Source organism: Balaenoptera physalus, assembly GCF_965194825.1.
Source record: "Balaenoptera physalus genome assembly, chromosome: 17".
Lineage (NCBI taxonomy): Eukaryota > Metazoa > Chordata > Mammalia > Artiodactyla > Balaenopteridae > Balaenoptera > Balaenoptera physalus.
The window spans coordinates 70,565,813-70,593,312 of NC_138895.1; the positions used below are offsets into that span (position 1 = coordinate 70,565,813).

The following is a 27,500-nucleotide window of genomic DNA, read 5'->3' on the forward strand; positions in this document are numbered from 1 at the left end:
GTGTGTGTGCTGGGGAGGGCGGTGAGGGAGGCAAGTTCATAGAGAATTTGGCTGGAGTTTGGGCTTCAGACTCTGACAGACCTTCGACTCAAACTCCAGCTCTGCTGCTTATTGTGTGAACTTGGGCCTCAGTCTCCATGTATGTAAAATGGGGATAAATAGACTTAATGACATCAACGATTGTGAAGAATAAATGGGAAAATAAAGTGCTTGGTACAAAGTGCCAAACACAAATGATGTCGTTATCATTAACAGCATCTGTCTGCCTTCAAATTGGGACATCCCTGTACCCTGATGGTGAAAAACAAACCAAGCTGTGAAATCTGGCCACTTTCCTGCATGGCAGCAACCCGACAACTACAGACGAGTCCTCCAGAGCATTCCAAGATGCTCTACTGTGGCTGGACGGACTCCCGCACGTCTGCCTCCTCCCAGCGGGGAGGGCCCCCTTCCTCACCTGGCACTGCTCAGGAAGCCCGGCTGGAAAGCTCAGGCTCTCCTACCTTGGGAGGGGATGGTGTCCTCGGAACAGCAGGGAGTGGTGGTCTGGGTGCTGTAGCCGCTGGAGCACTGAAGCGAGTCCCGGCTGCTCCTCTGGGTGTCAAGCTGGAGGCCCCGAGACAGGGCCAGGGCCAGTTCCTCACAAGCCTCCATCTCCTCTCCAGGCTGCAGGTGGGAGGAGAGAGACAGATGAGCCACCGGGGCCGTGAGTCCCCTGTCTGATACCCCCCGAGCCTTTCTGCACTCCTCGTCCAGTGGGGGCCTCAACAGGACTCCTATTCTGCTCCCGTGACCGCCACTGTCGGTGGGCCCAGGGGGCTGCCAACTTGCTTGGACCCTACCCAGGCTCTAGAAAGTTATAGAGTCTAATTCCCATATAAGGCCTTCCCTGGGGGCCTTCTAAATGCTGTAGCAGGGAGTAGGGGGAAGGGGCTCGGATCCCTCCAGTTGCTGGCCAGCACGTGGCCCCCGCCAGGTCCCGAGGGGCCCAGCCAGCTGTAGAGAACAAGAGCGTCACCCTGGTGGCGGCCGACACGGTCATGCTCCGTGGCCTCTGAGCCTCCTCGGCGGCGGTGGGTGCGCCTCCCGCTGCGACGGGGCCTCCACCGCTGGGGTCTGGCTCTCGCTTGTCTTTGCGGCGCTGAAGGGTGTTCACCAGTGGCTGATCGTAAGGTCCTGGCTTGGCCCAGTCCTAAGTGGAACAAGTGTGGTCAGGCGCCAGGGCCTCTGCCTCCACCGGGAGGCCACAGAAGCCTCCAGACAGCTGCCCGCCCACAGAAGGTAGCTGGTCCCCTCGGGGGAAAAGCTCAGGCTGGGACAGGCCAGCAGCCCCTCCCCTGCCCTCACCCAGCACTAGAAGAAGGGAGCAGAAAATCCTCTGGGGGTCCCCTGGGTACCTCCCCTTTCCTCACATCAGCCCGAAGACTGAAAACCCGCAACAACGGGGCAGGTAGCCTGAGGGAGACTCTTAGTTACAGCCATCAAACAACCGACCAACTGCCTATGGTGTCTGAAGGCACCGGCCAGTGAAGAGCACATCCCCAGGGACCAGGCCCTCCCCTCCCATGTCTGGGGGCCCCCTGCGGGGCCTAGCGGCTCAGACGACCTCACTCGCCTAGAGTGTCCACCAGGGGGCGCTAAAGGGACGTCAGCCACGCTCCCTGAGGCTGGACCTCACTTCCGGGAACCCGCCCCAGAGGGCGCTTCAGGATGTGCTCTCTGAGGTCCTCACAGAGGAAGGGAAGGCCCCTGGGCCAGAAGAAAGATTCTGAGGGGTCTGAGGGGTCCGCACCACTTGTGAGGGAGGAAGTCAAGGCCTGCTCGCAATGGCGGGCCGCCTAGGGGCCTACTATTCAAATTAGGGACCTCCTCTCCAAATAAAGGTAGAATATCCTCCTGGCATCAATCGGACTTGCTAGGAAATAATATAAAAACTTTTCGTTTTTATATTAAAGCAAACATGTTTTACTATAAACAATTAAGACTAAAAATAAAGTCTGCAGGTACTTTTAAGATAAAACGTAAGAAGCCACACCACATTTTGGGGCATGGTTCTGTTACCATGGCCCCGTAAGGGTTCAAGGGAACAGTCTGGGCAACATGGCCGAGGAGGACAGCCCCTCCCTGGTAACAGTGACACCCTCAGGAAACCCCCAGGAGGGCAGAACTGGGACTTACAACTTGGGACCGACATCCCTGCAATGCCGCATCTGGGTCTACTGGGGTCTAAAGGGGCTTAACTGGTGTCTCCTAAAGGGAGCTCCTCCAATCTCAGCTCCATATGGACATTCCTATCTCAGCGCCGCCTGCTGGTTCCCGGTTCTCCCCGGTGGGGATTTACTTAGGAGGTGTTATGGGGAAGAAGGCAGAGTGTGAGAGGAAAGGGGTGGGGGGGGTGGGAATCGTGGGGCAGCAGAGGGGTGAGCACAGAGGCAATGAGGGACGGGGGAGAGGGCGAGAGGAGGGCGGAGAGACACAAACCTTCCAGCTAGGGATCTGAGATGACGGGAACATGCCGGGCCCAATGGTGTAATAATGAGCGTAGTCTGGAAGGTGGGCAGAGGTGACCCGAGGGAGCAGGCGGGAGGCGGGCAGGCAATGAGGGAAAAGGCTCGCCCCTACGGGCCCCACATGGGACTCACTTGATAAACTATAGTGAGAAAACCCGTTAGACAACTGGAAACAAACAAAAAAAGGGAGGAAAAAAGGAAAAAAAAATTAATATAACAGGATGAGTGTGGAGATACAAGATGGCATTGACATTCAAGGGATGGGGGAGATCTGAATATTTGCAAATAAAACAAACATCGGGGCTCTGCCACTCATGGATGGTCCAGGATGCGAGAGAAAAGTGCTACGGTGCAAACAATGCCCGCGTATTTGACACCAAGTAAGTATTCAGTTGGGGAAATATTTTATCTACATTTTAGAATACTTTGGAAATGATCAGTGTCCCTAATGTGTGGTGCTCTCAATGGTTTTCGCTTATTTCACTAATAATTTCATAGTGATGGTGATTCGCTCATCTCATTGTGCAAATTTTTAAATTCAAAAGTGTCAACTGAAAGCTGTTCATTCCAGGTTTCCAAAATCATCACGGTTCAGGAGCAGATCCCAAATCAGGGTGAAGGGTGGGGTGATTGCAACTAAAAGGCAGGAAAGCACCCAGCCTCTGACGCAGTGAAGTGTCACATCCAAGGGCACGGCGAAGAGGAGGCCATGGTGGGTGGGGTGCAGGGGAGGGGAAGGGGGGAAGATGGACGACTGTCCACGTCCTGGGAAGAAGCCTTCACACCTCCGAGTTCCCCATACCCCTTCCTCTCCCTCCGGACGACCGCAAAGTCATTGCTCAGGGCCAGGCACCCATTCTGGAAAAAGCCCTCAGTCCTGTCCCTCCCTCTGTCCCCAAGAGGGGCCACTCTTGGTGGAGATTTTGAGTTTCCAGGTTCCTGCGGCTGTGCGGGGAGCAGCTGGCAGGGGATGGGGGAGAGGCTGGGACCCCAGCCGGTCACCTTCTCCGTGGACGCCCAGGCGCCCATGGTGGAGCCTGAGCTGACCGAGGTGGGCGAGCTGCACTCGCTCACTGACTGGCAGGTTTCCGAGGCTTCAGAGGAGGCCGAGCTGGACGAGTTCTGCAGCAGGGGAGGGACCACACGAGGGGACCACACGCCACCAAAAAAGAACGGTCATAAAAAATAAAAAGATGGGGGGGCAGGAGGGGAGAAGGGCACGCACAGAGAGACAGACAAGTATACAGAAGAGGGAAGGATGAGAGAAGCAGAGGGTTAGGGTTATTTTTTCCCCCAAAGCTGCACCCACACAGAGGCTTCCAAGCCCTGGAGAGGAAGCATGAGACCCAGCGAGCCCCAGACCTGCCGGACTGCAAGGCCCCCAGAGCCCCGCCATCTGTGTGTGCGCCTGGCACAGGGGAGTGTGGTCAAGGTGCTGGACTCCCTGTGTTCTCTAGTGCCATAGGCCCAGGGCCCAAGGGATGCCATGACTTTTACATCTCTCAGGTGTCCAGGCGTTATTGCAAGAGGACTGACCCCCAACTTGGGTTTTTTGCTCCATGTCTGCCTAGAATGGCTCTAATTCCTGGACTCTCTCCCTTCGTCCCATGCAACCTCTGGATATGGGTGGCTTCCAGCTATGAAGCTGCATCTTCACAAGACATGATTTTAGGTCTCTCTGCCTGGGGAGTGATTTTGAGGTTTGAGGCATTGACGTCCAGTGGTTAGGGCAATGTTTCCAGTGGCCGTCGTAGGGAGAGATGAAGCATCCTGGCGAGATCTGGGACATCACAGAAAGGAAGTCTGGCTTGCGAAAACATCTCTTCAGCCTGATTTTATTAAACCTCCAGTCCCTGCCAGTCTCCCGGTGTGGGCCAGGGAACCTGCTTCCAGCTCCTAACCTTCGGCAGAGGCAGAGACTGCCTGTTAGTTCACCACTACCTCGCGACGTTCTGGTCCTGTCCTGGCATGTGGCAGGTGTTTAAAAGTGCTGAATGGATGAGTGACAATGACCATCTCTTCCATGTAACTGGGTCCCCCAGGATAGTGCTTCGGGCCCACCCAGGTATCTGCTTTAAGTTTTCTTCACTGTTAACTGCAGTCTCATCCCATTTGTATAAGGAAGTCTGCGCCTTCTCTACTATTTCCCTGGAAGTGTCCCTGTATTCACTGGCAAGGAGGCCAGATCCGTGTTTCTGTCCACCCCTTTCACCCGCCAAAGAAAGGTTCCTACAAAAGGACAGATCTTTAGCCTCCCATCCTGCAAGAGCAAGGAACTGAAAAGGCATTCCACAATGCATGCAGCTCCGAGGAGCCCAAGCAAGGCCAGGCCCCATGGTGGAGGTTCTGGCCACTTCCCCAGCTCGGTGTCTGGTTAACCGTCCAGGATCTGAAGTCTGAAGGTTTAGACTGAAGTCTTTTTTTCTGCCACTTCCCAGTCAAGGAACCATGGGCTTAATCTCTCCAAACCTCAATTTTCCTTCATCTTTAGAATAGGGATCAATAATATCTATCAGATGAAGATTAAATGAGATCTTGTGTTTGTGCATCTATGTATATAGTGCTTAATCAACTATAAATAAAAATCAGTTATCACTGTAATTTACCAGGACTATTTATTTTGGTTCCTGTAACTCAAATATGTTCAATTTGAAAAAAGAACCAGTAAATCACCCCAGGACTGCAGGTTCATATTTCTTTTGACTTCTACTCATTTTTTTCCTGAAGAACTCCTTGCCTTGATGGAGTGAACGGTTCTAGGCAGGAGCCTAGCTGCACACATGGTCCCTCACTCCTAGGCACACATGGCACAATTTGAAAAGAGCAGAGTGGAGGAAAACGGGAGAATTCTGAACACATCCTGCCACATGGCATTCATTTACAGCCGTGTACCTGAGGGATCTCCCCCTTTCGGATGTTTGCTCCCTTCCTCCCACCCAAATTAAGGTAACACTACTTCCTCCAGGAGATTGTACCCTCTGGCCTGTGATGTGTACAATTTCCTTAAATCTCCCCTCTGCCTTAAAGGCAGCTGTAATGCCTTTTTAAAAAAATAGAATTCTCCATTAAATTTTGCAGTATCCCTGAGTTTATTAAAACTACCCTGGAGTTGCTAGTCAAGCATATCTTGGGTACCGGCTTTCAGATTTCAGTAAATCCCAACAAGCTGCCTTCTGCTTCCCTCGACGTTACTGGAGACAGAAAGCCCACTTCATTCAGCCTGATCCACACACGCACAGCAAGGCTGGAGCACACAGCTTCTTTTTTTTAGAAAGGAGTGTCAGTGCGCAACACTTTGTTAATGTGTCAGTTGTTAAAAACACACACAGGATGACGCTGCACATTAGAAAAGCCTTTGAGGAATTGCAAATCCCTGCTTCCCCTCTGACCACTCTCACTCTCTGCTTGCAAGACGCGCAGGTGCGGTTGAGCGCCACACATAGTGGGGACGGACAGGGGGCGGGTGTTGACCCCTCAGAGACTGAGCCAAGGCACCCCAAGCGCATCAGGACTTGAAGCTGCAGCTCCTGGCTCCGAGCGTTTCCATCTGAAATTGAGTGTCGACCCCAGGAAGACAGAGCCAGGCCACAGTCCCCGGGGACGGCTGTAAGATGCCAAAGGGAGCACCGGGCTGAGCAGCTCTGGGTTCACCAACGTCAGACGTGCCAGGCGAGTGACCTAGGCTCCCAGACACCTCAGGTGCTGCTTCTACGTAGAGTGCTACCCAGAACACTCTGCCAGGGGCACCTTATGGCCAGGGCGGTACAGAAAGGGTGCTGGACCAGTTGCCAGGAACCCTGGTTCCAGATCCCCAACCTGCAGGTCACATAACTGTGCAACTCGGGCAGATTGCTTTACATCTCTGAGCCTCCGTTTCCACAACAAAACAGGGATAACAACACTCCGCGTGGTTGTTGGCAGGACTACACAGTTAACACAGGCAGAAGCTCCTAGGATGGTGCCTGGCACACAGGAGATATTCGGTGACTGTCAGGCAAATTGGATACCTGGATGAACAAGACAAGCACGTGACCTTCTGAATCCCAAGGATCTTGAACCAAAGGCTGTGGTCAGCCTCGAAATGGACACGATGGGCTCGGAGCCACCATGCTCCCCAGCGGATGGTGCTGAGAGGCACCCTGGAGGTTCACGCTTTCCGGTGTCTATAGGTCAGGTCGTGCTGCTTACTAATCTAGAGGCCAACCCACTGGCACAAAAAGCGGACAGAGGGGAGCAGGTGAAGGGTGTTCCGATGCCCGGCTCCTGCCTTCTGCTCTGGCTGGACCTACTGGGCTGGGCGCCTAGCGCCATCCAACCCAACTGTGGTCAAAGAGACTCAACACCTCCCCTTCTCCCAGGAGCAAGGTGCCAACAGAATTACCTGCGTGGGCTCTGAAGATGCTTTCTCATTCTCAACACAAATCGATAAAAGGAAGCTGAGAGTGCCAGGGGAGGTCTCCAAGGCACTGTTCAATGACAGAATCTCCGCCCCCATTGGCAAATGCCCATTAATTACTACATCACGCTAAGCCGGGCACTTACAGGGACGCCAGGGAGTGGCCAAACCTCTTTGAGTCTGTGTACGTGTGAAAACTCCCCAAATCAATGCAGTGACTCAACCATCACCAGCATGATGATCGTAAGCTTCAATCCCCCCCCACTTACGGTATCTCTCCCTTTAGGGGAACAGCTCCTCTAGAGATGAGAAATTAAACCAGAGGTTTCCCGTCAGAAGACAGGGGTCTGTCCAAGCCCAGGTCCCTCCCTGGTTCCAGCCACTGAGGGTGGTCCAGGCCCCAGGTGCTGCGGCTGCTCCAGGAGCCAAGGGCCCTTACCTGGTTGGGGGCCTCCGGCGGCATGGGGGATGGCGACTTTGACTGGAAGGCGTCCTGGGAGATGAACCCTGAGTCATGGGAGGACACGCTGGACAGCCTCACGGGCGCCTGCTGGGCCAGGCTGGAGCCGCGGTAGCGGTAGTGGGAGCTGGGCGAGTGCGAGTGGGAGCCGTGGGAGCCGCTGGACCGCGAGTCGCTGCTGTTGACACTGTTCAGGCTGCTGCGGGGGCAGCGGGGGAAGGGGGACAGACGACAGGGGAGAACGACATCACGCAATCAGCCCCCTGCCCCAAGAAGCAGTGCAAACGGCGAGCCATGTTTTCAAAACACCCAATCATGAAGCTAGTAAACAAAACGTTTTTTTCCCGTGAGCAAGGGGGGAACGCCAGCCACAGAGACTCAGTGCTCCGACGGCACAACGAGGCGTCCTTAGGATGGAGGCCCGTGATTCAAAAGCTCTGCTCTGTCACCTACCACCAAAGCCAGGGGACCCGATGTCCGCGGCATGAAAAGGGCTCATCTCATCTGCTCGTAAAAACTGTGACCCTGAAACCAAAACCGCTAAGGCTTCAGCATGACCCGGTTGGAACACCCACGTGTCTCCTTTCGATGGACCATCTGGGTCCAGGAGACCAAAGTCAACCCGGCCAACCATCACTCGGCACCCAGACACTCCTCAAGGAGTCCCCCGTACAGAATATCAGCAAATCAACTCTCTTTGTGTCCATGTGTTTTACATTTTATTTACAAAGTTGGTGCTTTAATGAATGGCTTGACCCTGAACACAGGTGTTTCTCTGTTAAAATATCCATGGGCCCAGCAAACAGAACACCAGGCAAGAGGCAAGCAGCTTTCAGGGACTAAAGGTCATCAATCTAAGCTGTTTGCTTCCAGGATGGAACAGTAAACAGGATTTCAGAAAATGACACACGCCCTCTGGTGTTCTGTCTGCGTTCCATTTCCAGTCGTGAGAGACAAGTCCTACACTCTGTCTAATCACTCAGATTACGAAACCCAGAAAACTGAACAAAGTCTCGTGGTCCAAACAAGCAGAGCTGACATACGAGAGCAGCTGGAGAAGCATCAGAAGGCGTGAAATAAACAACCCAGCCTGGGATTAGAATGTTTGTGGTTTCTGCTCCTAAACCCGCAAGAGATTCTTGTCAAATTTTGCAAACTCAGACAGCTAATAAGGTAGTCTAGGGCTGAGTGACTGTTCTCCACCAGAATTACTTGGTGCGAATGTTCCAACAGATATAGGGGAGTGTGCTGGAGGGAAATCACTGGGGACATTTGCCAGGGATAATTATCATGATTTTTTGCTTTTCCCCCAGTCAGCCAGAAGAGGGCATTTGGAGACTGACAACAAAGCTCACTGCAATTCCACTGCAGCAAGCTCAGAACTGGTGTTGTCCATGTGACATGATTTTCTATCGAAACTAAAACTGTAGAAAGAAAAGATACTCATGCAGCTTTGTTTTATACTAATCGAGATAAAGTTTTCTTGGTTACCAAACAAAAACCATCCTCAGTAAAAAACTTAAGTAGATGTGTCATACACACGAACACACACACACAGCCCACAAAGGATGACAAGAAACCAACATCTTCAGGTTGCTGAACGTCAGGATGAGCATCTTAAGCCTGAACTTCCTGCTCCGTGTTCACTGCACAAGCTCAACTATGAAATGAAACACACACACACACGTGTAGAGAGATATTACCAGACACAGATTCGGCAGATCCATCCTGCTTTTTACTCTCAAGGCTAATTGACAGGAAGTGGACATTCATTTGGCTTTGAAAAGTCAAAGAAAAAGATTAGCAGGTGAAGTGTACCAAGAAAGGAATGATGCACGAGGATGTTTCCACCCTCACGGGAAGAGAAGAAACTTGGCAGTCAGCAAGCCAAGAATGGTGCTGAACAGAAAACTGCCAGAAAACAGCGTTGCCAATGGCAGAACTATTCCAATGGATTCCCGCTGTGAGTCACTAGGTAACGCTAGTGCTTAACAGAGCAGTGATGGTAGTGGTGGGAGTGGTTAACAGATCAAGAATTCTATTCACTTTATGAAGCCCTGAGACAAAAACTGGGGGCCAAATGAGGGCATGAGCCACTGTGACTGCCTTCACTTGTTCTGGCGACAGCAAGATGAGTCTGCACAAGAATCAACCTCTGTTTGCCCTTTTTTTAGCCCATGTGCTTCTTACTCTGCTAAACAGGAAGATCCAATGCGAATTCATAAGATGGGAAAATCCGTACAACGCACACTGAGCGAGAAAGCTGTGGCCACTAGTCTAAGACCTGATGGGATTTTTCCTTATGACCCAAAACTAATCCAGAGACTAAAGAGTGAGACCAAAATCATGATGGGATCCTTTCACCTGATCACCATTTCCTGTTTAAAATGAGCCATTTTAGAGCTCAAGACTGGCTCTAATGCTCACATTAGCATAAAGAAAAATGCTGTGTCCCCAAAGCAGTGGCCCAGCCCGGTCTCACTTACCTGCAGACACTTGATTTGCGGGACATGGTGGTGCTGGGGGAAGAGGGTGGAGTCTGGTACGACCAACTGTAATCAGAACCTTTCAAGTCCAAAATCACCTAAGGGGACAGAGCCAGGAGGGTAAGCAAGGTGTTGAGAAGCGAAACGTTATCTGTCCAATCTTAACAGCCATCATAACGTGGAAATTCTGCCATCATCGAGGAGTGGGGATCAAAGAAAAACATGTTGTTAAGATTTTTTTTTTTAATTAAAGAATCATAGTACCAATCCATCAACGTCACAAACCTTTTTCTGAGACAAGCAAAAATATAATTAATGCGGACAGGGGAGGAAAACCATGACATATCCGTCAAAAAAGAAAGAGAAAGATTTACAGTTAGTTACATTAACAATTTATAAGAGCCATTTACACCCAAGGTTAGAATTTGTAGGGTTTTTGCTTACACCACCACATAGACAATAATGGTTTCAGGATGTGTTGATCTTATTACATCTTAGCTACCTGATATTCAATGGTCACTTGTGCCCTGTTTCACCCTTAAAACCTGACAGAATCAAGAGCAAACCAATTCTTTCACAATTACTTCTACATCTGTCTCCCTAACTTGACAAAGAGCTGTTTGAGTATAAGGTCTACCTTCCATTCATACAGTAGGTGCTCAATAAATGTCTACTTACTGAATGAATACCTGCAGGCTGTAGTCTGATAAACACAATTTCATAGGATGGAAAATATAAACTCCCAAATTTGTCTTCCTAGTTGGCTCCCAAGGCAGTGATAAGAACTTTATACAAAAGGCAAAGGCCAGCACATGATTTATCACCTGTTCCCCCAAATATGTCTCTTCCCACTGGATACAGTGTTAATGTCACATGAACCAAATGAATCAACATTTAAAAAGTCACCTTTTTCATAAGATAAGAGAAATCCTCATGCACTACTTACTTAGAATGGGAAAAATTCAGTGAGAATGATTCACAATGATGACCAAGATACACCACTGACATGTCCCTAGGAGAGTTTATTTCTAGAGGGTCGGTGAACACATGGTTAAGAGCATGGGCTCTGGAAATTGACAGCTTGGTTTAAATCCCAGTTCTACCAGTAACTACCTGATTAAGTGACTTTATCTCTCAGTGCCTCAAGGGTCCTCCTCTGTAAAATGGGGATAATAGTAGATGAAGTCTATGTAAAGAGCTTAGAGCAGAGCCTGGTACACAGTAGGTGCTGTATAATGACTAGGGAAGATTATCATGCTTCACAATGTAAAACGTGAATGTTATTTTAAATGAGATATTGCCGCAAGGAACCCTCAGGGCCTTGAACCTTTAATCTCTTTGGCTTTCTCTCCCATGCTTACCCCTTGACTCCTACCTGTTCACTTGAGGAGGGCAGTTTGTGAGGGTCCATGGTCAGGCTTTTCAGATCTTCTGATATGGTCTGCAGGTGAGTTATTTCCCCTAGCATTGAGATTTCTTCTTCCTGAAAGTAATTCACAACCTGTTATCATGAGTGATTCACTTTATCATTTTGATCCAACTGTTTTTATTAGGGACACTATCTAACGCTTTCAGCTTTTCAGAAAAGGCATGCAGGGACTGGTACATCTTTGCTGAAGCCATTACCAGCCCTTTTTTGGAGGAAGTGGAGAGGAAAACGAAATCGGCCATAATCATGGAGAGACTTGTGCACCTGGAACAGGGGTGAACGAGCCACAGAAAACACGTGGGCCTTCCTCGAAGTGTCTGGGGGCTGGTGGGCCTGCTAGGGTGGTCCGCCTGCGTGTCCTCACGGGATCCTGCAGCACAGCCCCTTCTGCAGGCCACGACCCGCCCTCCCCACCCCGAAGTCACTCGGCTTCAGTGGATGACAACCATTTGGAGATATTTTGGTCCAGATCTGATAGCCCTTTGCGACAGCACATGTGTGTTCACTGGAGGTTAACTTCCCCCTTCTTTCTTGTTTTTTCCACCAACTTAATCAATGGCAAGTGAGGCAGGAACGGGGGACTATGGAAGAAACAGTCATTCAACGTTACCAATGTACCAAGCTGCAGCTGTGGGACCGGGGAAGAACGAGTCATGGAAAAGTGCTATGCTCAGGGGAAGAACTCAGATTTGGGCATCTTGCTAGGGCTGAGCAAAGGGAGCTGGGGCACTTCTACCGGCTTCAAGAACACCTACAGCAGAAGTGTTCAAGGCATGTAGCCGATTTACTTAAAAAATAAGTCTGCATTGATTCACTGAGGCTTTTCCCATATTAACCTCACAGTCACTCCTTGGCATTCAGCTTGGTCAGTGGGTCTCAAAATCAGCTGGAGGACTTGTTTAAAACCCAGATGACTGGGTTCTCACCCACAGAGTTGTGGATTCAGTAGGGCTGGGTTGGGCCTGAGCATGTACGTTTCTAACCAGTTCCCAGGTGCTGCGGCTGGCCTGGGGACCACACTTTGAGAACCACTCTACGGGGCCTTCTTGACTTGGGGAGAAAAAGTAAGTGGAACCATCAGTGCTTAGAAGATAGAGTGGGCCGTGCAGCCATCAGCAACTTGCAGACAACTATTCATCCATAAAAATGACTCCACCATCATGATTCCTGACACACCGCAGCTTCTTAATGACTCCAGGATAAATAAGGAGGTTCTCCTCCAAACTGGCAGTTTACGCCTTCTGGAACTTTCCACTGACTCACAATCACGGGCCGCAGCATAGAGATGAAGGTGCAGAACCGGCCACGTTCTTCGATCAAAGCCTTCCGGACTGCCTGCTTTTCTGTTTCTTCCAACAGGAGATACTTATCGTTGACGTCTTGGAGCGCACTGTCCAACTGGGGCTGGATGTCACCTCGCCCTGCAAACGAAACAAAGCCCCAAGCTTGGCATGCTGAAACACCAGCTGCTGGAACCAATGCCCTCCTCCCTCAGGTCCTTGCTGGAGTAGAAACCACAATTTTCCAGGACTTTTAAAAAGTATGTATTTATACCCAGAAAGGATTTAAAGAAGCTGTTTTTCTAGGACCAGCCACTTCCAATTTCCAATGCCCAAAGAGCATATTTATCCTGGTTTATTCATGACAAGTAAAATTTCCTGGGGTAACTCGTCCTGACCTGCATTCTGAAGAGGCTAAGGGATGAACAAGGTGAGGGCCTATGGATGTTGCCAAAAATGGGCACAAGCTGGCTTTGTTGGGTCATCCTCAATGAAAGAGCCTCTGTTTAGACAGAAGTTTCTGTCCCGGAATACAAAGGTGGCAAGCATCAGCTCTCTTGGCTCTGGGGGGGCCCCTGGGACGCCTTGGCAGTTACTTTAATTCCCTAGCGGAGAGTCCTGAATGCCCTTCCTGTAGAACAAGCCCAGCAGCAGAAAGACCTGCAGTCAGGTCTCTGCTGGTGGAGGACTGAAGGGGGCCTGGGTGCTGAGCCTGGCCCATGCCTGGGCATCATCTGGTCCTGTCCACACAGCCCAGTTATGCAGAGGCACCCATTTCTAGACTTGTTGACAACTCTAGAGCTTGGTGAGGCAACTGTCTTTATAAAGTCTTATTTGAATCCAGCCACGCCCATTCATTTACAGGTTGTCTATACCCGCTCTCATCACAACTGCCGAGTAAAGTGGTTGTGACGCAGACTGTTTGGACCCTGGACTGAGAAGACTTACAATCTGGCCTTTTACAGAAGTCTGCATAAACATGGGCAAATAGGCACTGTGTCAGAGGGCGTGGCTACTGTAAACCTGATCTGGGGACAAGAAGGGGACTGTCCCCGAGACCAGCGCCTGAGCTTCCACACTGGGCTCCCATGCTCACCTACCACCTGAACCAGAGGAAGAATTTCTAAACTCCTTCAGGACGGAGGCTTGGACTCTCCGAGTCCAGCCCCCAGTGAAATGCCATCTGTGTATACAAGTCCTCAATAGGTGTATACAACAAGTACTCAATAGATGTTTTAAACAGAATATTGGAGTGGAGAGGCGGTAGGGGTTATCCAAGCAAACCTGCTCCCAGTTAAGAGGAGGTGGAGGCCTAGAGAAGGGGAGGGACTGTCCAGGGCCACTCAGGGGGGCAGGCAGAGTCAGGACAGAGCCCACACCGCCTGACCCTCTGACCCTGGACTCCTCCTCCTCCTCCTCCTCCGCCGGCTGCCTCAAGCGGAGGGACTGGATTCCACTCGCCTCCTGGGAAGGGGCCTGACCAGTCACCACGTACCCCTCCTTAAGAATGCGAATGCCACAGAGCAGGAGTCCCCAACCCCTGGCCTGTCCGAGGCCTGTTAGGAACTGGGCTGCACAGCAGGAGGTGAGCGGTGGGCGAGCAAGGGAAGCTCCATCTGCCGCCCCCCATCACTCCCCATCGCTCACATCACCGCCTGAACCTCCCTCCCCACCCCCCATCCGTGGAAAAATTGTCTTCCATGAAACCGGTCCCTGGTGCCAAAAAGGTTGGGGACCGCTGCCGTAGAGAACACTAAATGCAATGTGTTATTTGGTTTGAAAAAGTAGAGGGTCAGGGAAAACTGCCTCGTATGTAGGAATATATTCTGTATTTTCTCACAAGCAGATGAGAAAGCTTCATTTGGAAACAGAGGCAGTCAGGCGTCAAGAACATCCAACTAGCAAAAGTCACTGGATTTTTGTCAGGGGTTAAGTCCTAAGTTAGCACAAAAGGGGAATATCATGGGCAGTCAAAGGTCACCCTCGAAACCGCCTTAGATGGCATTCAAGTACAGTCCGTGCTCCGTATGTGGAGACCTCACTAGTCAGGTGAGCACAAACGTATGCTGGGTACAGCAATACACAGTGTTTAATTCCACGCTGGAGGGATTTTATCCAACAATTACATTACGTGAGAATTTGCTCGAGAAGTTTCGCTGTATTTTCAAGGTGACCCACTCACCCATTCCTCCACTCAGTCATCAGTCACCATCTCCCATCCGCCCCCCCCACCCCACCCATAATTCTACCAGGTCTTCCAGTTTCTCTACCATGGTCACTGTTTCCATTCCTTCCGCCAGAATGCCAGAGAGCCACCCTCACACATTACCTGGCCCCTGAGTCACAGGTTTCACAAGTTTTTGGTAGACAAGACACTTGTCAAAGCATCCTCCCATTCTCCCAGGGGACTTGAAGGGAAGCAAGGGCTCCCTCTTGACACAGGCCTCATGGAGGGTGGGCGGGTGGGTGCACCTCCAGCGCCAAAAGATTGGGAGTTTTCTCTATTTTTTTTTTTTTTTTTTTTTGGCCACGCGGCACGCTGCCGTAGGGGATCTTAGTTCCCCGACCAGGGATCGAACCCAGGCCCTCGGCAGTGAAAGCACGGAGCCCTAACCACTGGACCACCAGGGAATTCCCCAGCATTTTAAAATAGAGGAAACTCTGGGAATTCCCTGGAGGTCCAGTGGTTAGGGCTCCGTGCTTTCACTGAGGAGGGCCCGGGGTTCGATCCCTGGTCGGGGATCTAACATCCTGCAAGCCCTGCAGTACGGCCAAAAAAAAATTTTTTTTAAATAAATAAAATGCTGGCTTGCGCAGATGAATCCACATACACCGAATGTGTACATGATACAAGCCCTCTGGTAATGAAACTCCCTGTGTCTCTGCAGCCTGCCAAACAGCCTGGCCAACCCCGGGCCCTGCAGGTGAGGCCACACGGTTGCGGCTGCTCCAGACGCCTCCTTGTAAGCCTCTCAGCCTCTCCAAGGATGCTCCAGGTACGGAACCACGGAGGGCTGCAGACCAAGTCAGCGTGTTCTTAACTCCAGAGGAGGGAGGTTTGAGGATGGTAGCAATTTCTTTCAATACCAACTTATAACTCTAAGAAATTGGGGAGGTATCTTTACATCCTTTCACAAGTTATAAGGCACACACCTATCTGTAATTAAAGACACTGACTTTTAAAAATACACTGACATAGGAAAGCAAAGTTACTAGAACCAAGTGTTACCTAATCTGGTAAATATAAACTTAAATTATTCTATGATTAGTCAAGTTATTTTCAATGTGTATTATGTTATAACTAAAGGACTTCCAAATTGTAGTATTCTAAAATAAGTATAATCTATGAAGACTGCTATAATTATAGTGAGTACATTTCCATGTAGGATATATCATAATCTAAAAACACAATGTTTATTTCTTAAATTCACTAATACAACATGTAATTATATTTATAAGAAAACTACTGTGGAAGAAATTATTCCATGTCCCTGTTGGATGTATTGCTTTTAAGATACAGTCATCTTTCTAGGTCCACAAATTCAGAGTAGTATTGGCACTGACTTAATATACAAAAACCCGTTCATTTCCCTCCCATCAGCAATGTGAGGAGAGCCACTGCCGATGACCTCAGTACAGGTCCTGGTCACGCCAGCTCCCACATGGACTCGACTCTGTCACCTATTTCACCTCTGCTACTGCCACCCTCATTGTGCCATCTTGATCTCTCACCTGGACAGCTCCATCAGCCCCTAATAGGCCACCCTGATTGCATTTGGACCAGCTCGCCCAGAACAGCCCCAAATTCCTTTCAAAATGCAAATCTTATCACTTTTCAGTAGCTCCCATCGCTTTCAACAAAAGTCTAATGTCCTTAACATGGCCTGTCCCGCAAGGCATGCGTGGGTCAGCTTCTTAGACCACCCTCTGCCTTTCCCCCTTCCCTCCTCTGTCCACTTCCCAGGCGCTTCTCCAGGGTCTGGCTCCATACCTACACATCCACTCTCCCTCCCCACCTGTCTAGCACCTGTTCATCCTGCAGGTCCCGGTTCTTCACGAAAGCCCTCCTTGAACTCTTTCACCAGATTAAATTCTCTTACTTGATTCTCAGAAGTTCCTTATACATAGCCTTCACGACACTCCTCCCAATTCTAATTTTATCTTTATTTCTCCAGTTCTTTGATTGATGGCAGTCTCCCCTACTGATCAGGAAGCCCCACGAGGATAGAAACCATAAATATTTTTGTTCAGTGCTGTACCTTCTCTGTCAGCACACCTGCTCGTAAGGCAGGTACTCAAATATTTGCGAATGAATGAGGCACTGATAAAATAGCCTGATCTGAGTTTGCTCCTGGCTCTACCATCATGCCCTTAAATTACCTAACAATGGAAAATGAGCAAATTCCAGGGCTGCCCATCAGCCAAAAGAAGAGAGGAGGTGCCTTAAACAGGCTTTCCAGACAAAATTCCTGAGCAAAGCACTGCTTGTGACCTTTTCTGGAAAATCTGAGTCAACTCAGTCTCGAGAATTTTTTTTTCCCCTGCCGGTTTCCAGGTCTTGGTTGGATTCATGCTGGAGAACTCCGCTGAACCACAGCCAGCAGCCCCTTACTCCCTGCACAGGGGAAATCAGATGATTATTCTCTTTACAAAAGATGCTCCTGGGGCAAAGCACTATTAATGGGCGCCATGTCAAGGGCCAAAGCAGCACCCCTAAAGGAGAAAAGAATTAGATTTTTTTTTAAAGTAGGTAGAGGTCACAAAGCTTTCTGGAATGAAACCAAGATCCCATATTTTCCCAACATATACATTTTAATTTTCCTTAATCTCCATACACATAAACGTTCAATGCAGGAATTAACACCCCCATTTGGCAGAGGGGGAAACTGAGACTGAGGGAACTAGGGTGGCTTGCAAGTCCCTGAGCTAGGAATAGGTGCAGACAGATGCAACCCTCCGTCTTTCTCATTCAGAAGCCCACATTCTTTGTAGCTTCATGCTCACAGCAAACATAAACCCTGGGAACAAGGCGGAAGGGGTTAAACGTTCTACATAGTAACAGCCTGATCAAAAAGCCAGTCAAGTGATTAGCGTTATCTGGAACCTCCCAGCCTCTTCCTACACACACTGCAGCCCATACCTGAGCCTCGTGGCTGAACCAAGCCAGATGCAGGCAAAGGGCTTTCCAACGGGCAAGAACCAACCCAAGACACACTGGGCCAAGCTCACCGTCAGGAACACATCCGAAGTCCTCTTTTCCCCCAGACAGGCGTATGGAGAAGCCACTAGAATCCCACAAAATGACTTCCATCTGCCCCTGACACACTCATGCAAATACCAAATTTCATCTGAAGATGCCCACTTTTTCACGTTTATACCTTACAAATTAAGATGTCTTACAGTCAGTGGGGATGTCACAGTGTAATCGGCATTTTTTTTTTCTTTTTTCATCATTCAGAAAATAATAGTGCATCTTACAACTGATGGCATATGAAGTCAATGGAATACGGGCTATAAATACTGAAACATGGGGGTATAGTTTCAGAAATAGACATGCAAGGTGATGCTGGAGATTAGAATTTGGAGTGAAAAATTCTCTTTTTCCACCAAAAGGTGGCTATCCTTATTATCGCTACATATATTATCTTCCACTCTTAATATCCTGCAGCGGTTTTTGATCAATTCCCCAAAGCAAAACCAACCAGAAATCAAAAGAGAGAGAGATTTGATCAGATAAGATTGGAAGCTTTTGGACTTAACCATTTCCGTTTTTTTTTTCTTTTGACTTAAACATTTTCAAACAAACTTAATTTCTGTTATTCACAGGCTGTGCCTCAGTTTCCACTCATCTGTTAAATATAAAAAACAGTACCAGGTTCACATGGTTGTTGTAAGACAAACCAAATGGACTCATTCACTAGAGCATTCAGCACAACGGCCAGCACGTGGTCAGCGCTCGGGAAGTGGCAGGTGCCATCGGCAGTCGCGCAGCATCTCTGAAGTCCTTCTAACCCGGCGCACCACAGCAGGGGACAGCATGCCTCCGTAACGATAAAATGTGACAAAAACTCTGAAGCGGCGAGCTCCAGTGAATCCATCAGCGTGCCTGGCGAGGGCACAGAAGCTCTGTGCCCACGCCCGCCCCACCTTGCATCCTACGGAGCTCTTCACCTGGGCGCTCAGTGGTTTCCTTTATAATAAGTCAGCAGCTGTAAGTACCGCACTTTCCTGAGTTCTGTGAATCCTTATAACAAATTGTCAAACCTGAGGGGGTTCACGTGAGAGCCTAAACTTGAGATGGGCTGGGCGGAAGGGTGGGTAGCCTGTGGACCCCACTTGTGGCTGGTGAATCTTGAAGAGGAGGAAGTCTTGTGGGACTGAGTCCTCAGCTAAGCCAACTCCGGATAGTTAGTATCTGAACGGATGTGACTTGCAGGACACCCTGTTGGTGTCAAGAGGACTGATGTTAGAACATAAAGGCCTCCGCCATCCTGGGGACGGCTTGAGGGCAGAGGCTCCTTCTGCTTCCATGGCTGCCAAGGGGGTGTAGCCCAGAGGAGGCACTTTATATCTACTTCCTGAATGAGCGAAGATGCGCGCTTGCCTCACAGGGCTCCTCTGCGGCGGTCACTGGGGATGTATGAATGAAAGAGAGGCGCCGGAAGTGAAGCAACTAACCCCGCGAAAACTGTGAATGGCTTGCAACTCAAGAAGGGCAGGACTGCACCCCGGCCGTCCAGTCCTGCACCCGCAACACCGGCTCAGTGTTCTCGGGGTACATCAAAACCACGTTGTGCAAGGAATCGATATTTCAAGCACGTCGTCCTTTTCGTCCTCCGGCAAAATTAACACGGAGAAAAGCACTGGGCTCCTGCTGTGCGCTCTCCCTGCCCCCCGCCTCCCCCACTGTAAATGCATCTTCCCAGCTTCTAAATGCAGCCACAGGGAAGCCAGGCGCTCCAAACCTTGCCAACAGTCTCGTCATGCACAGGGACGTTTCAGGGCATCTGTTTCCGCTCCCCCAATCAGCCATCTGCAGCCAGAGTCACAAGCAAGACACCTGATGAGCTGCATCGGGGCAAGGCTTTCCCAGAGACCAACTCTGCGAAGGAAGGGAGCTCGTAGCTCTGGGCCTCGGGGGGATCTGTTTGGTCTGTTTTTACCTAGAATTCCCTGGTGTGAAGTATGACAAATGAGTCCCCTGGCCTCCGAGGACTACATGCTTTCATCTCAAAATGCAACAGTCCCTTTCAGGAACTTCTTGGATTAGATTCCAACATCCCTATTGACTGCAGTTAGGTACAGCGTTCCGAATGCCACCCGGGGTCTAAAAAGTAAAGTTTGACCACCGCTGCTTGTACTAAGATCGAAGGAGTCGGGCTGCCCCTTCGTTATGCTTTTCCCCCATCGGCCCGTTAGCACAGGCTGGCAGGGTCGGCTGCATCACCCGCTGACCTCTCCCTTCTCTCTCCTCACTCTGCTGACTGCTTTACCTGGCATTTCTAGGGTCAGAACCTTATGTCAGGCTGTGGTTCTCTAACTCTGACTCATTAAAAAGTCCATTTCACACAGGTTGTCCCATTTAGTAAAACTGTACCCACTCAATTATTTCCCGCATAATTAAATGTGTGCACTCTTATAACACCTTTCCCAAGCCTAGAATGAAGCAGTGACTCAATAATCTTCCCTGCTATGTTATGTGCAGTTGCATCTAAATATCCAGAAAGACCGCAAGGCTACATACAAGTGGTCAAACAACCCCTGGAGGTCTAAGTGATCACCTGTCTGCATTTACAGTCACCCCCTTGACCTCAGAAGGAACTTTTCCAGCTTTAGTTCCAATATAGAACAAGCATTGGTTTGGGCTCAAAGTACCCTTTTCCCAACCACACTGGTGTGGCAATCCATCCCCCTCCAGGGATGCCCACTGGAGGTGAGCAGGAAGTGGGGAAGACGCCTGGAATCATGGACCAGCTCTTTTCACCACCTCACGTCAGCCTTCAGAAAGGACCGTTGTTATTTTCGGTTGTCCCTTTGCAGACAGCTGACACGCATCACGGGGAGGTGGTCGGAGAAAACATCCAGAGGAGATTTCTGGGTGTCGCTGCCTTCTTCCAGGGCTGGGTCTTGCAACCTAGATCGCCGGCAATACAGGGCGGGCCACCCTTGGCTCCATGCTGACTCCAGGGGCCCAGGAGGTCCTGGGGGCATGACAATTCCTGACCACTCCTGGAGGCACACCCACGACAGATGGGGTTAACCGCTGAGAGGGTCTCTTTGTGCAGGCCATACCACCTTCTGAGCGGTCTGCTTCTTCTCCATCTCCCCTAACTCGGCAGTAGGAACGGAGCAAAGAAGCCTCTGCACTGTGCCAGGCGAGAAAGTCAGCTGACCCATGAACAGATAAGCCAGACTTCAGATCTGTAGGTGGGAGTTCCCTCTGGGCAAGAGGGCTCCCAGGGCTACTCCTTTTCAAAAACCAAAAGGGGGAGTGGATGGAGGTGGCTGAGACATACTGTTTTCACCACTGAGGCAGGGAGAGAGATCCACTCATTGACTGCAGTTTTGCCAGTTTTGTAAGCACAGAAGAAACGGGTGAGGAAATGCAAACATGCACCCTGATGCAGCCAGGGGCCGCAGAGACCACTGCGCCAGTGGAAAGGATTCAGCATTGCACAGGCTTTTTGCTTTCTCCGCGTGGAAGAAAAGAAGGGTGATGGGTGGAGAAGTTGAGTCCAGTATGGGGGTGTGATCAGAAATGGGGCCGAGTGATAGAACCATCTGGAGGCAGGTAGCTGAGGCTGACACAGGGTGTCACTGTGGTTCTCAGTCCACCCAAGGTGGAACTGGCAGTCTCCCCAAAAGCTGACTTGGGGTATCACCCGCACTCCCCCTCTGCAGCATGGTCACCTTTCCCACGGTTCTGGTGCTCCCGTCTAAATGGTGATGGCTCACACTGTCCCCTCTACCTTGAGCAGCCCTCGTCCCACTCTCCACCAGCTCATCCCTCTTCATCCTCCTCATCACCCACCCACACCAAGCGTACATGGGTTCCTTGCGCCTTGCCCAGCTGCTACATCTTCTGCTTATACGCATCGTGGTGCTGAGCTCACCAGATTAAACTACAGTTGACCCTTGAATAACACGGGTTTGAACACGGGTCCACTTATGTATGGATCTTTTTCGATAAATATGGAATCGGCTTCCAAATCCACAGGTTCCGCATCCGTGGATTCAACCAACCATGGATCGTGCACTATCTTCACAATCCTTGGTTGACTTCGCAGATGCGGAACCGTGGATATGGAGGGCGGACTACAGGACTTGAGCATCTCATAGTCTGAGGCAGGTCCTGGAACCAATGCCCCTCGGATACCGAGGAACGACTATAATTGGTTTCCTCCCGCTAGAGTCTCAATTCCTGGAGGGAGCAGCGTATCCCTGGCTCAGTACACTTTATTGAGTTGTAAATTTCTCCCCTGTGGAGGCCCCCAGTCATTGCTTATGCAAGATTCAAGGTAAATACTTCTAACTGACCGAGGGAAAGTTCTGTATATACGTATTATTTTCTTCTTTTGTTAAACCAGGACATTTTAACTACCATGAAACTTTGTTAAAATACAGATCTCCAGGTTCAAACATGATTTAAAACTTGTAAACTAAATTTATGAGGGCTTCAAGCCACACAGCTTTCTGAAGTTTTTACCCCCAAGTTCACTGCTATAATATGTCACTGTGGCTCAGCCCTGTGAACTGGTCCCTGCAAGACAGAGAACTAGAGGGGGCTGCAGAGATTCTCCCTACGATGGGCAGAATCTAAGTCACAAAAGGCTGCGTGGTTCCTTTTCTCATCCTTAATCCTACTGTCGGTCACTTAAAACAGAGAGCACGCCCCATTTACTCCACTGACTCAGGCCAGGCTTTCAAGCAAAGGTTCTAGTAAAACTCTGTGTCCTCAAACAGGCCACATATTGTATGATTCCCTTTATAAGAAATGTCCAGAATAGGCAAATCCATAGAGACAGAAAGCAGATGAACAGCTGTCACGGGCTGGGGGGAGGGAGAATGGGGCAGGACAGCTTTAAAAGGAAAGGGATTTCTTTCTGGGGTGATGAAAACGTTCTGAAATTAGACAGTAGTGATGGTTGCACAGCATTGAGAATGCACTAGAGCCACTGAAATGTACACTTTAAAATGGTTAAAACAGTGCATTTTATGTTATATGAATTTTATCACGATTAGCAAAAGAATGGCTGTGTCTTACCTTCTTCCCAAAGGTGCACTAAAAACTGTTCAAGCTGTCTCAGAACCACAACACTGAGGACTGGAGAGGATTATCACCTTTAAAAGGTGGGGGACACTATCCCAACATCAACGTGACGGGAAGGAGGCAGAGCTGCGTCCCCCGCGACGGCAGGTCATCCCAGCCCCACCTGTCAGAGGGGACCTGTGTGGTTCGGGTTCATCATAGATGACAGAATCCAACACAAAAACCTCTTTGGAGCTGCTCAGTGCAAAGGCTCAGAGAACACTCGGGCACACTCAGGCAAGATAAGCTAAACGGACAGCTCACAGACAGACCTCTGCGAGACACAGGCACAGCCACGAGACACCGAAAGCGACTTGAGGTTTTAGTAGCGTTGTCACCCACAGAATGAGGGTCAATTTTCAGTCAAGAAGAATCATTTTGATTACTGAATTTGAAGATCTGATACCTTTGAAATGAAGCATTCCACAAACTCTGCTGAAATAAGAAATACTTTTGATTTTTTTAAAAATAAATGGTTGGTTTCGAAAAAACTATATGGTCCTGGGGGGACAAAGTTAAAGATATGTGGCAAGCTTAATACAACCAAATCTGATTTGGGAATTATTTTGAGGAGTTATTTAGCGTAGCTCTCCACGTTTTGTTTGTGATATAAATACACACATATACACTTAGATATGTATGTATAGTTATATTTATTTCCTGTGGAAAGGAGGGTTTAAGTCACTCTGTATTTCTTTTTTCCATGAGTCTAAGGCTGAATTATGAGGATGCAAAGACTCTTAGAATGTTGAGCTAACCCATTAAAGGGCCAGACTTCAAAGAAAGAAAATGATTGATTGAAACAGACACACACACACACACAGAGTTTTCTTAAAGTTATGGAAGATTAAGTAGGCGCCACTGATTGTTCTGAACTGGCAGGAAAACTGGGGCAACTAGCATAGGTCTGGACAACCACGGAAAGCCCACAGTAAGGACCACACCGTGACCAGCCACCAGAGATTCAGGATGACAGACTTACCGAGAGCGTCCACTGGCAGGGGGGGGCGTGCGGTGAGAAAGTGCAGGATACACAATTGACACAAAAAGGAAAATAATAAAGTCAAACTGGTATTCGAGCAGCAGTCTTACCTTTCTTTCATGTGTTAAAACAGTCCGTGGCTTGCCACCGAATTCTACATTGGGGCGATTAAACTCACATCCACCAAGAGCTGCAAATCCAAGTTCCCTTCCTTGACTTGCTAATAGTCTTTCCTTCCCATCTAAACACACATCTTCCTAGTTAGTAATCAGACCCCTAGAGAATGCAGCAAGGTTTTCTCTTAAAAAGAGAGATGAAGACTATATTCCTGTAAGAAGCCAATTAAGATGCTTTAACAAGAAGAGCTTTCAAGTGTAATTTATTGTAACTTGAAAAGTAACTAGGGAAACCAGGATCGAAAGTTCAAGCTGGGGTGAAAATGAAAATTAAAAAATTTTTTTTTAAATTAAAGAACTTAAAATTTTCGTATAATAGCAAATAATATGCTAATATGGGACTCTGGGAGTCTGTTTATTAGGTTTGTAATACTAGCTTTGCAGCCTCTGGTGAAAACAACTATCTCAACGTCAGGCTCAAGGGTTAACATATTAAAATGTTCCAGTTCCCTCCCTCAACGTCTCTGATAAACTTTTAGTAGTTACAGATGGAAACAGAAGGCTTTACCATAATTAATTTTTTAATTAAAATTAATAATAATATGGGAGTTAACTAAATGAGAAATAAGGCTTACTGGCTATACAGTAAGGTGGCAGAAGTGGGCAAACAGCATAAAATGTTTCCCACTTCTGATCCTTTCTTACTTCCCCCAGTTGGGTGACAACCAGCTCTAGGACCTCAAGGGTCACGAGCTGATGTCAAGCAGCAGGGCTCGATGAGGGTTCAAGAGATGCCACTCAGAACCTGGGGCTTCTGGGTCAGCTCCACACCCCCTCCCCACCCTCCTGGCTGCCTTTGTCTTGTCCCCCTGACCAGTCAACAAGGCGGCTCTGCCCCATGCACTGACCCTGGGCGCTGGCCTGGAACTTCTCGGAGGGCGGGGACCATTCCTCCAGCCCCCAACTCCCTGCCTAGTTTTTACGCCCGGTAGGTGTTCAATAGCCTGCCTTCCACAAAAATAGGTACATTCACCCACAGCTGGAGCACATGTCAAGTTGTTTTAAAATGATTTTAAGGTAAAGTCTAATCAAACCCAAAAAACCATTAAGAGTTTTTTGACAGTGATATTTAAATACCTTTAGAGTACAAATTACCCTTCTATAGCATAATAAAAAAAGAGTCAAACAAAGAATGTGGCAAAAGGTGATACAGCTGCAGAGTGAAAGTTAAGGTAAATTAGTCGCACACAAAAATCACACCCCATATGTGCCTGCCTAGGTCAAAGGGAAGTGCCAGACCCATGCTTAAATGCATAAAGGCATTTAAACTTTGAAAAGGAGAGTCAGAAGATTTTTTTAGATCAAAGATCACAATTTTGGAAAAAGGAGTGGCAGAAAGCTGTTTGATGACCTTCTGAAAACATATTTAAGAGGAAGTGATTATTGCACTGTATAAACCAGATTCAGTTCTATCAGGACAAAAAAAAAAAATGTATCCAAAGCATTGGATAAATCTCAGAAGGAACTACCAACACTTTAAAAGTCAAGAGTCTAGGAAGCTACCACTTGAGCACTTGAAGGAGATGAAACCGACAGAGAGGCATTTAGGCAAAAAGGGAAACCGCAGCTAACCAGACCCCAAAATAACTGGGAGTCCCTAATAACCAGATTTCTTCCAGCCCTTAGCTTGTAGTGTTTCTGTTCTCTGGCCATACTGCTTCTAGGAGAGCACTTCATAACATTCACTCAGAATGATAACTCTGGTACCTCCTAGAAAGCTCCATTCACCCCAGAAATATACAAGATGTGAGTTTTAAAAGGCACTTACATATTTTAGAAAAAAATTTTTTTATAAAGGAAAGAAACAAAAACTGTTTTCTGGTTGTTCACTGGAGTATCTAGAAAATCATCCAGAACATTCTAAGCTACTGATCTGACTTGGCGTAAGAACACCATCACTGCTACCTTGTCTGGAAAGGATATGGTGCCCAAGACCATCAGATATACGACTGGGGCTGAAAAGATGGATGCTTCAGAAACCCCTGATCACAGCCTCTACTGTCTCAGCCTTCAGGCCCAAGTGCCCCCAAGAAACCTCACAACTAAAAGCCAATTATGCCCGAGTCCCAGGACCAGAAGCATCCCCTCATGTCATACAGTCCGGCACCTCCATGTGTCCTAAATCTTTCTATCCAGCGCCTTAATGGGAAACTCATTATCCTCTCTAGGCAGCCTAAGCAGACCTGGGCAAGTCTAATTACCAGCAACTTCCTTTTGTGTTGCACTGCAATCAACCTATCAGGCATCCCCTGTAGGTCCAAATTCTGCTAACTGGACAATGCCAGTGACTTTGAGTGACAGATGAAGACTGTTTCAGCCTCCATGTAGAATTCAGATAAAAGGATTATCACTGCAGCCAAGAACTTAAGGCCTCTGAAAAGAAAACTCTGGAAGAGAGAAAGGAAAACCTCTACTTTTTCTTACCTCATCCCTTTCACCAAATTCCCAAACCTTTTCCAAACCACAGATCTTCCTTGGACCCTCTCTCCAAACTCATTAATCTCTCCTATCTCAAAGCTGACGTGTTGTCAACTAGGTAGAGTTCAGCTCCAAATTTTTACCATCCTGTTCTTTTATGGAACCTCAGATTCAATGTAATATGGTGGCAGTTTTATTTACATTTACCTTTAGACTCACTAAAATGTTACTGGCCACAAACCCTATTCCACTTGTCGAATGCTAGCTCTCAGGCACCTGAGTTAGATAGAACATAAACTGCAGAAGCACCAAGACCAGGAAAACACATCCAAAAGAAACAAATGGGGCCAATACTAACAAAAAAACTGATCGTGGGTGAATATCCTGCTGTCTTTATCTTGAAATGGTCTCCTGGTTATTATAAGAACTGCGGGGACATTTTTCAGAAACGCCAAAGCTTGAAAACTTTGTCCTGTCCTCGCCCCTCTTCTACCAAAGAATCCCATCTCTCCAGATGTTTCTTTTAATTCCAAATGAGAACTGCTTGCTTAGGAAAGAGGAAATTTGGTTTTGGGGATTTCTACCTTAAAAAGCTGTTGTCTCAAACAAACGCTAAATACTACCCACCCACAGAGCATCCTGATGGGGGGGAGAAAACCCATTTTATCAGCTGTGATGCAGCAAATTCCAAATCGTGGTATCGAGAAGAATTAGTCTAGAGGGAATGTCACCTGCTCAAGTTCGAGAGAGAGTCCCTACATCTTGTTAGGTCTTAGTAAAATGTTACAAATGCTTTCAAAGTGGATGGAGCTAGATTTTTCTCTTAAAACTCCCAGTTCAAGCCGGAAGAGCAAAGCTGGGTCATGGATCTGATAATTAACTGGTTTGCAAATGACAATCAGCTGCGGGGAAGGAGGGGCATCTTGCACCAAGCAGTCTCATTTTCCTTATCCAGCTCCCACCCTCATGAACACCATGAAAAATCTCCCTACACAGCAATGATTCCTGGCTCCCACTGCAGCCTTTTCTAACATTCTCACGAGACTTAATAAAG

The 27,500-nt window shown here is 48.6% G+C and overlaps 1 protein-coding gene across 15 annotated transcripts in view; it reads right to left on the reverse strand.

The window, feature by feature from the left end:
- Positions 1–27,500, reverse strand: part of MTSS1 (MTSS I-BAR domain containing 1) — a 166,402-nt gene that overhangs the window by 3,798 nt on the left and 135,104 nt on the right. For 3 of the 15 annotated variants that reach the window (XM_082433191.1, XM_082433182.1, XM_082433195.1), the window contains 9 exons: positions 23,853–23,864; positions 12,545–12,702; positions 11,228–11,335; positions 9,853–9,950; positions 7,346–7,565; positions 3,513–3,632; positions 2,482–2,676; positions 1,019–1,192; positions 504–666 (listed from right to left, as the gene is read on the reverse strand). In XM_082433191.1, coding sequence (XP_082289317.1) covers positions 504–666; positions 1,019–1,192; positions 2,482–2,676; positions 3,513–3,632; positions 7,346–7,565; positions 9,853–9,950; positions 11,228–11,335; positions 12,545–12,702; positions 23,853–23,864 — 1,248 coding nt within the window. The remainder of the gene's footprint in view (positions 1–503; positions 667–1,018; positions 1,193–2,481; positions 2,677–3,512; positions 3,633–7,345; positions 7,566–9,852; positions 9,951–11,227; positions 11,336–12,544; positions 12,703–23,852; positions 23,865–27,500) is intronic. The other 12 variants (XM_082433189.1, XM_082433183.1, XM_082433196.1 and 9 more) reach the window with 12 other exon arrangements.